Raw genomic sequence first — 10,772 nt, forward strand, 5'->3', positions numbered from 1 at the left:
TTTTGTAAAAAGTATTTTGTCAAATTTGACAAAAAAATTTGACAAAATGATTTGCCCCCCAAAATAATTTGCCCCCCAAAATAATTTGCCTGCAAAATAATTTGCCAAAATAATTTGCCAAAATAATTTGCCAAAATAATTTGCCAAAATAATTTGCCAAAAAGTATTTTGTAAAAAGTATTTTGTAAAAAGTATTTTGTAAAAAGTATTTTGTAAAAAGTATTTTGTAAAAAGTATTTTGTAAAATAATTTGCCTGCAAAATAATTTGCCTGCAAAATAATTTGCCTGCAAAATAATTTGCCTGCAAAATAATTTGCCTGCAAAATAATTTGCCAAGATAATTTGCCTGCAAAATAATTTGCCTGCTAAATAATTTGCCTGCAAAATAATTTGCCTGCAAAATAATTTGCCTGCAAAATAATTTGCCTGCAAAATAATTTGCCTGCAAAATAATTTGCCTGCAAAATAATTTGCCAAAACCCTAATAATTTGCCTAAAACCAACCACCTTAAAGGTAGATACAAATAGGTAATTTCATTAATGTGTGTGTGTGTGTGTGTGTGCGTGTGCGTGTGCGTGTGCATATTGTGCCTCAGGTGTCAGATATGGAGAACATTCTTGGGATCGTGCACACTGAGAACATGCAGATCATTGCTGTAGCTCTGGACATCGCCTTTCCTAAAGGTAGTTATGGTCACAACTTACCAATTATTAATACTAATAAACTTTATTTATGAAGCACTGTTCAAGACAGAGTTACAAAATGCTTTACAATGGAACGTAAAAATGCAGTACACCAGCTTAGAGGCACAAAACAACAACAATAAATCGTGACTGCAGTACACAGAAGCAATAAAATAAAACAACACCACATAGCAAAAACAATAAAATAAATCTAGGGGAAAGCCTTTGTGAACAGAACAACAGATGGGTTTTTAACAGTGATTTAAAAAGAGCCTCAGGTTCTGGGGTAGGGCGTTCCACAGATATGGTGGCTGCGAAGGCCGGTCACCCATGGTGACGAGTTTGTTTTTTATGGGAGTCAGGAGACCCCTACCCAACGATCTGAGGGTACACGCTGGGTTGTATGGCTTTAGCATGGCCGAGATGTAGGTAGTTGTCAAAGTTGTCAATAAAATCTTAAAATCAATTCTATTGGAGTGATGTGTTCCACGCCTCCTCGTGTTTGTCAGCAGTCTCGCTGCATAATTTTGTACTATTTGTAGGCGAGCAATGGCTTTTTTGTTGACCCCCGAGAACATTAAAGATCATACTTAAACACTTGCTATGCTCTGGTCACGCTGTACACACATAATATTATTTGGGCTTAAAATTTGTCCTTTAGGGTGCAGTCACATCGATCTTTAATTCTGCCTTTATACCGGATTCTGACACTACTTTTCAATGGGGACAAGATTCAATATTTTATTGCCATGTCAACAGAGTTGATTGGAATTTGTTTCAGTGCACTAAAACAGACATACAAAAAGACACATATTCAGACAGTAGAACAAGATACAAAAGTACAAACATCATATGAGGGGGACCAATAAATAAGTAGAATGCAAAATGTTACAATTCATGTTGAATAAATAAATTCATCGCAGTTTGTCGTATTACAAAGCAGCTTCACGCTGTAAAGTGCGAGCGAAAAGAGGGTCAGCATTCAGGAGGTGCACAGCCTCGGGATAAGTGCTATTTTTAAAGCGCGAGTTATTGCACTTTAGAGACTGCAGCGGTCTCTTACCTGAGGGCAGGGGGTGCGAAAAGAGAGCAGGCAGGGTGGGAGGGGTCGGCAATCACCTTCTGCATCCTGCAGAAGGTGAGAATCTATACTAACTGCTGTTTCACTGGGATGGACATCGCTGGGCATGTCGAATCTACAATAGAATTGGTTCAATCTATCAGGGAGCTCGGCGGCTGCCTTTATACGCTGTGATGATTTGCATCCCTTGCCAAACGCCCTTGGTGTCGTTGGCACGTAGTTTGTCTTGCAGACTTATATGCACGGTCATGTCATTATATTTGGCTTCAGCTTTTTTCACAACATGCTCAAAAGTCATACCTGGCTAATTTAAAAGCCTCTTTGTTGCCACTCTTAAAGGCTTCATTTTTCTTTGAGCAGAGGGTTTTAACCTCTTCGTTCCCATTGAAAAGCATTGCCAGAATCTGCCGCAAAGGCAGACTTAAGAAGCTGACGTTGGGCATTATGCCAGTGGTCAGAAAGACAAGTGAGTTGGAACAGTCAATAACATGATGCACCTGTATCCACAAAGTGAATAAGCTTAAATTAAACATTCATTCAATTAATGAAAAAAAGTTTAATTTTTTTTTTTATCCATGAAAATACTTTTTGTGAATGTTTTTTTGAAAATGTTTTGAAATTATAATAATACAAAACTAAATTAAGGGATCCATGAAAAATGTGACCCTGCACGACCCACAGATTGGTCTGGTCCAGGGGCGAGTGCTTGACACACACACACACACACACACACACACACACACTGCACCGCTCAGTTCGATTTGATTTGTCTGATTTTTGACTGGATATTTTGTTCTGCACCAGATTCACTTTAGAGCGAACAGACCCGTCTCAGCCAAACTGGGCCTCCATCTTCACCGTTACGCCCCTTCACGGCAAGAAGCCAATATTTTAGTACAAATCTCTGAAATATATATTCAAAGACTTGCGCCACATTTTCACGACTTTTCAAAAATAGCAGACCTACAAGCTCGGAGCGCACCACTTGGTGCTCGGTGAGCTTGTAGATCTGCTATTTTTCAATACCTAAAGTAGAACAGAATCCTTAAAACACCAAAAGGTTCCCGCCCAAAATCAGGGAGAGAAAAGGGCATACACGGTCACCACGCATCGTTACATTCTGAATCTATATCCATTACCAGTCCAAAACATTTGAATACGCCAGTGTATGAGACGTTATCTGCCAGCTACGTATTCGTCCCCCCGCCCCTTTACCAGTCAAAGTAGGATTTTCAATGCCTCGTATCTCTGAAACTACGACGTGAGCTAACGTTAATAATAGCCGATCATTACAATGGTAGTCTCCAGGCCGGGAAACCGAAAATTAAGATGACCAAATAGAGGCAAAAACCCCTGGCAGGGTTTACCTACACTCTGCTGCCACTCTCGTGGCACAGAAAAAATAAAGGAAGAAATAAAAGTTGGTGGTTCCATCAAGTGCCGTTTATTTGTGTTGAATCCCATGCCTGTACTACTGTATGAGCTTGTGTTCAAACGTTCTCTTCTGCAGGTGATTGAGCCAAGCATCGGGGAGAAAGGAGAGACCATAGCCATCATTCCAGTCAAGGTTTCCATCCAGTCAGTCTTCTCCAGGTCAGCGCACGTTGTTTTGGGGATCAATATGGCATCACTGACACCAGTTTTTGTAGTATTAGTAGCCTACGTATAATTTGTAATGTGTCCCTCATTCAAATGAGAACATTTTGTATATATAAAATAATTGTCATTCAAATGTTTGATTTGAATCGATGTGAACATCCTCTGTCTTTTTGTCTCGATCAATCAACGCAAAGATTTAGGCTTTGTCCACACGTACTGTATACAGGCGGGTATTTTTATAAACAGATCTTTTCCGTTTTTGTTTTTGCAAAAACAAAGGTCTCATCACTTATGATTTATTGGGCTGTATTTTGCGTGTCTTAAGTATCAGGTCTTATTCCCTAACTTGAGTAAACTAAAGACCTGGAGGCGTGATCAATGCTCTTTGGCCAGTGGGGCGGAGCAGGTGGGCGACTGGAGCGAGTGTCTGTCCGTGGACATCAGTGACCGGGACCCAAAGGACCAGCCTGGGGGCATCCCTTACAGACTGGTGGCTGAAGTCTGCGTGCCAGGTGTGTGTGTGTGTGTGTGTGTGTGTGTGTGTGTAGTGCTATACTGCTGTGTCAAGTTATTCTCACGTATTCAACACGTGGGCTGCGAGTGGGCCCCCAAATAATTGGCAAACACTAAGATTTTATTGTTTATTGTTTATTAGGATCCCCATTAGCTTTTGCCTTGACAAAAGCTAGTCTTCCTGGGGTCCGACACAGACAAACATTTAACATTTAACAAAGGCAATACTTACAATTGTTTACAGATAGTATAACATTAATATATATGTTTAAAACATTCTTTATTTAAAATTAAAAAATTATCTCTCTCTCTGCTTCTCCAGGGATCGGGGGAGACCTGGGCTCTATCTTTGAGGAACACCGTCTGTGTCGTAGTAGCAGCCTGCTGACCTCGGAGGAGTTCCGCAGCGCCGAAGGTATCTACGCCCTGGACGACAACCGCTTCATCTTCAACAATGTTCTGGTGGGTCGCTCGGCCCAGGCCCGCTTCAAGCTCACCAACAGTGGCAAGGTGCCCTGCCTGCTCAGCCTCGCCATCAAGCCGCTCAATACAAAGGTAGGGCGTAAGCCATTGAGACCTGAGACCAGATTCTACAAAATGTCTTCTAAGTTTGTGTCAGGGACCCCCAGAAGCAAAGATTTGAGTTAAAAACGTTTGCTGTGAAAGACTTGCGCCACATTTTCATGATTTTTCAAAAACAATAGCAGATCTACGAGCTTGTAGATCTGCTATTTTTCGTTAGCTTAAGTTTAAAAAAATAATGGTTAAAAGTGGTTAAAAGCTAAGGTGACAGAGATGCATTCCAGGTCTTCATAGATGGTTGCACACCGTGTCTCGCACTGAAAAAATAAAATCTACAAGCTGGACCTTGTAGAACAGCTATTTTCTGTGTGAGACACCAGTACAAATCATCCATTAGACAGAGAGCTTTATGAGATATTATCCAATGCAGTCACATTGTTTGGCTTCGGGGCTGTTATCCTACTGGTGGGTATATTAAGTGGATTTCTTTAGGGGTAGCAGCTTCTTAAAGTTGTCCGTTCTTCTCTACAGTCGTCCCGCAGTCTGGAAGTGTTTGATCTGTCTCCGGCACGCCTTTGCAGTGGTCACCTTCACACCCCAGACCATGCAGCTCCACCACGCTGTGTTCGAGGCCTCACCTGTCGAATGAGGTGACCCTAGGATTATGAAACTCCTGTGAGACACCTATGGTAACATCATTCTACAGGCCACAGGTTTCTGCGTCAACGCGTGGCGTTAGACGTACTTCTAGTACTATTCAACGGGTTTGTGGCATTGTGTGACATGCGTGCGTGTGTGCGTCCGTGTCACTTTCAGGTTACCACACGTTTAATTATTTCAGTAGTGCTATGTTAGTGTTGTCTCTCTCTCTCTGTTGAGTTAAGTCCGTTGGCGGAGGGTGTGTAGAGCCCAGGATCACATTAGATGATTGACACAGGGGTGAAAAATTGATTCATCCATTATAAAAAAAATATCTAGAGTTGCAAAACTGCGGCTAATTTTTTATGGAAATTGGAAGCCATCGACATGAAGATGCAAAGTTACAAAACATTGAGCTGGTTTACAAATATACAGAGCTTTATATCTGCCTGTGTGAACGCAGCATAACACGATGGAACAGCAGCCTGTGATGTAGGAGAATGGTGTAAAACTGTTGCACACGTTTCGACAGAATATAGTTCTTATATTCTACATTATATAAACCTGTATTGTGTCAAAACGTTGGGGAAATAAAAGGTAGTGGTTTCATTGTGGCTACGAGCTGACCTTCAGTCAAATCGCTGCTGCTGGTCACTAAACTAATCTTCAAATTTCTATTTCTATAGCGGATCTACAAGCTCAGTGTGTCACATTTTGACAGTGTGAGCTTGTAGATTTTCAGCTTTTGCTACTTTTGCAGATGAGATTAGATTTGTAGATTTAGTTTTTGTGGAAGTGCTTTAATAATGTGTTATGAATATTGAACCGATGAAAAGTATTCCATTTCCCGTTGGCTTCATTTTCCCATAGCTTTATTTGAATGGCTCTGAAGCTGGAGTGCAGGGGACTGTTGCTGTGGGGACTGGTTGTGCACAGAGCCCATGGGACTGTCTGTGTGGGGCTGGTTGTGCACAGAGCCCATGGGACTGTCTGTGTGGGGACTGGTTGTGCACAGAGCCCATGGGACTGTCTGTGTGGGGCTGGTTGTCCACAGAGCCCATGGGACTGTCTGTGTGGGGCTGGTTGTGCACAGAGCCCATGGGACTGTCTGTGTGGGGCTGGTTGTGCACAGAGCCCATGGGACTGTTGCTGTGGGGACTGGTTGTGCACAGAGCCCATGGGACTGTCTGTGTGGGGCTGGTTGTGCACAGAGCCCATGGGACTGTCTGTGTGGGGCTGGTTGTGCACAGAGCCCGTGGTGGGCAAGAGTAACTGACATTCTGTGTTATTCCTGTGGTTCTATAGGAGCGTGCTGGTTGTAGAAGGTTCATGTCAAGGTGTTTGACAGTATTTTTCCTGTCTTCCTATAGAAGTGTAACTGACAGTATTTTTCCTGTCTTCCTATAGAAGTGTAACTGACAGTATTTTTCCTGTCTTCCTATAGAAGTGTAACTGACAGTATTATTCCTGTCTTCCTATAGAAGTGTAATTGACATTGTGTATTTCTTCGTATCGGGGCGTGCTGGTTGCATGGCTGCACTGTATTTGCTAAACATTACTACATAAAAAATGTGACTCCTGGAGTCATAACTACTACATTAATACATACAAGAATAACTAAATGAATTGGACAGCCAACCAGTGCTGCACCATTCTGGCTCACATTTAGAAATTAATCTAGATCTCAATCAGATTAATTGTGCAGCACTAGCTGGTTGTAGAGGGCTGCTGATGAGGTGTTTTTGTAATCCGATCTTCCTTAGGCATTGATAAAAGGATAGGCTTTGAAAGATTTTATCCATCCTTGCATGGATTACAGTTCTCATTCGCCACGACTGATTTCACTCATTTGGATTCCAGAGAAAACCAGCAGGTCTTCTGTGACTCCATGCTGCTGCGCAGCGAGAACGGCAGATCTAGCTTGTAGATCAGCTATATTTTCGGTCATTAGTTATTTTAAGATGAAAGAGTATTTGACGTGATCAAAACTAGCAATAGAATAGAAACATCTCTCAGAAACACGAATGGTCTCACACAAAATGTCATGAGTTCTTCAGCTGGTCGGCCTAAAACCTCATTACGTTATCGGTCTTGAGATTTTATTTTTTATTTAGGTATGACTGACACTGTGTTTTTTCCTGTCCTCTCATTGGTCGTAACTCACACTGTACTTTTCCTCTCCTCCAACAGGAGCGTGCCGGGCGTCACTGCGGCGGCCTGCGCGTGCTCAACTCCTATTGGGTGGGAGAAGACTCCACCTACAAGTTCTTTGAGGTGATCCCGATCGACACGTTCCACAAGGCCATCCGTCGCAACCCCGACACCCAGTGGATCACCAAGGCGGTGCACAAGCACCGCGAGATGCGCGGCCTGACGTCCGCGGGCAAGAAGAGCCGCGGCCTGGGCAAGGGTCACCGCTTCCACATGACCATCGGAGGCTCCCGCCGCGCGCTGTTGGTTTAATTTTAGTTTGAGTACATTTTGGTTGTTGCAACGCGGTGTTTGTTAAAAGGTTAAAGCTCTTTGTTGTGATATCAATCACTCCTATAGAGTTAGCTGTTCAGTAAAGGTGTTGAATGGGTTTTATTCTGATAGTAATCCCTGCTATAAAAGTGGTAAATGGGTTTCATTTTTATTCTGATCGTAATCATTTCTAATCGTTATATTAGTTTAGATGTCCAGAGACTCCAGACCTGTACATATTATTTTCTGTTCACTGAAGAGCAGCAACTGCCAATTAATTAGATTATAGATTCAAGCTTGCTTTGTCATTCTTTCCAACTGCAGCAGCAGGAAAAAAACTATTGTTTCTCCTAGTTAAAAGACAACACAGGCTCATACAAGAATAAATATATCCAGACAATACTCTGAATATTAAATGTTTAGTTTATACAGTAGAATGGATCTACGAAGACCTTTATAATGGTTTCAGTTCACAATCCTTACACTGCTGATGGCAGTGAAGGCCTTTCCTCTACACTTTATTTTCTGTGGTTTGGTTTCCCATTCAATTCAAACTACCAGTTTGATTATATTGTACATCAAATGGAAAATAATTTAAAGTTAAACTAGCGTATTAAGATGTGACCAGAAGGAAATGAAAGAAAATTTATTCCTGCTCATTGGACATCCAATAATTATAAATTCAAGAAATCCAATTTCCAATTAATGTAAAACCTTTGTCTCTTTGAGCTGACATGACAATATGTATAAATCTACCACTATAAACATAGTGGTAGATTGACAGCCTGTATGAACAATATGAGCATGTAAACATAGTTGACTGACAGCCTGTATGAACATACTATCTGGAAGACATTCATTATGTTAATGTTTTGTTCATGAAGACAACTTGTTTTTTGCCATTTCTATAGATTATAGGACAATGGAATTAAAAAGTAAGTCCAGGTACACCAAACTGACCATCAGTACCACCTGACTGGTATATATATATATATATATATATATATATATATATATATATATATATAACATATATCTGTATAATACTTTATATAATGTCTTGTATACTTTAAGAATCATTCCAGGTACACCAAGCTGACCTTTAACAGTCAATATGATGTATTTTATGAATTATCAGAAATGTCAGATTCAGATACCTTTATTAGCCATTTGTGTATACACATATAGGAATTTGTTTTAACATAACATGAGTGCATTCGATTCTTTTCAGTCCCATTCTTTTCCCATACTGGCAGCAAAAACCAACTGCATGCATCTACATTTCATCATTTTATTGATGGTGCAGGTACTGTATATACTGTACAGTCTACAGTATAATTAGAAAATAAACTCCCAGTATTACATTTTGTAATATTAAACATTTACCCTATATTTAATTTGAATAACTATCAATGGAGCATTTCTCCAGTCAATAAATAATACAATATTACAACTTTGAATATGTGCCATATTCGTCATCACAAGGCGTCAATATGGTCACATAAAATATATTTGAACACATTATTTTGACATTCATAATAGTATTTAATTTAGGGTAGTTTGAATAAACATAAATCATATTTTTAGGGTAGTTTTATAAACATCGTTCCATTCTACCAGCAGCTTCATCCAGCCTGTCATGAATCATGATGGCCACTAGGTGTCAGTATAACCCCATGGTACCAGGGCCGTCCTCCACTAATCCAAACAGATCTGTGGTATTGCGTTTACATAATATTGATTTCTCATTGGTCGATGCTTATTGGCTTATACTACACTATATTATCAGAGTGACTTACAGTAAGAAAGGTAAACAACAAACACATTGATTGATTGAAAACTTTATTAACAGTTTGTAGAATATTAAAGTACAGTTCAATACAAATGTCTGAGGATTAAAATGAATAAGAAAAAAGCACTATTAAAGGCTTGTTTCCATTGGGGTCCTCCATTTTCATTTAATTCACCAGGAGATTTAATTACATGCAAATATACAGTAAAATAATCATAGGCTATAAACGGTTAGAATAGACGGTTATTAAACATATGTAGGCTACAGTCTTAAGAGTATAATATTAATATATATATATATAATATACATAATTCATATATACTCTAAGGCTACAGTAGGTCGCAGTTAAATGGAATCGTGCATTTCCTGTCTGTCAGTGTGTCACTCAAAATCCCCATACATGGGAAAGACCCATATATGGTGCCCAGGTCTCGTGACATCATCAGTGATGAAGACCCCCGATGTCATAGTAAAAGCGACGTGCTGTCGCAATTAAGCCCATATATGGAGATACCTGATGTCATCAATATTTACATTCTCAACAGGCCTGGAAATGAAGGCCCGGCCCTACCTGGGCCCTCATCAAACCCTGTACACTCAAGACTGGCCCCGCTGTCACTCTTAGATCTCCATATATGTAGCTGACCTGTTCTGACATTCCATATGTTGATCTGACCTCATCAAACCCTGTACACTCTCCTTATAGACACGCTCCTTATATGGCCAGTACAGAATGATCTGACCCCCATTCCAAAGCGCTGTCACCCAGGCGGATGCGTGCATGCGACCTCGCCCTTTAGGGCCCTCAGGCGACTTAAGGCTCATTCATAGTCTGGCTTGTCGGTGGTGAGCTGAAATAACGTTGAGCCGTGGTGAGTAAAAACAGAGAGAAGGGCTGGGGGCGGTGGCGGTGGTTTGCTCTTCACCGCGGCTCGTGATGTCATGTTATGTAGAATGGTTATTACATTTCATGATATTTCACAGTATGTAGAATGGGTACATTTCATTATATTTCATCACAGTATGTAGAATGGGTGCATTTCATTATATTTCACAGTATGTAGAATGGTTACATTTCATTATATTTCACAGTATGTAGAATGGGTACATTTCATTATATTTCACAGTAGCCTATGTAGAATGGGCACATTTCATTATATTTCACAGTATGTAGAATGGGTACATTTCATTATATTTCACAGTATGTAGAATGGGTACATTTCATTATATTTCACAGTATGTCAATCAATCAATCAATCGTTATTATTAAAGTTCATTTTTTTCCAAGACCGGAACCAAACATTGAGGCCTTGATGTTCCTCCCAGTTGAAGTTAGGCTCGCACCTACTTCCGTTCCAAGATCCTATTGCCCGAAGGGACGGTCGCGCTGTGATTGGTTAGTCACTTGGTTAGTTAATATTTATCATATTATAGACATATTGTCCAAAGACAGATGACGGTTTGTTTTAAACTAATAT

The 10,772-nt window shown here is 40.4% G+C and overlaps 1 protein-coding gene across 1 annotated transcript in view; it reads left to right on the forward strand.

The window, feature by feature from the left end:
- LOC308311151 (large ribosomal subunit protein eL15-like) overlaps positions 1-7,663 on the forward strand; it is a 35,312-nt gene extending 27,649 nt beyond the window's left edge. Inside the window, exon 4 of the mRNA XM_080757712.1 lies at positions 7,230-7,663. Coding sequence (XP_080613838.1) covers positions 7,230-7,502 — 273 coding nt within the window. The 3' untranslated portion in view covers positions 7,503-7,663. The remainder of the gene's footprint in view (positions 1-7,229) is intronic.
- The last annotated feature ends 3,109 nt before the right edge of the window (positions 7,664-10,772 follow it).

The sequence above is a fragment of the Protomyctophum bolini genome (assembly GCF_963924005.1).
Source record: "Protomyctophum bolini genome assembly, chromosome: 23".
NCBI classification, from domain to species: domain Eukaryota; kingdom Metazoa; phylum Chordata; class Actinopteri; order Myctophiformes; family Myctophidae; genus Protomyctophum; species Protomyctophum bolini.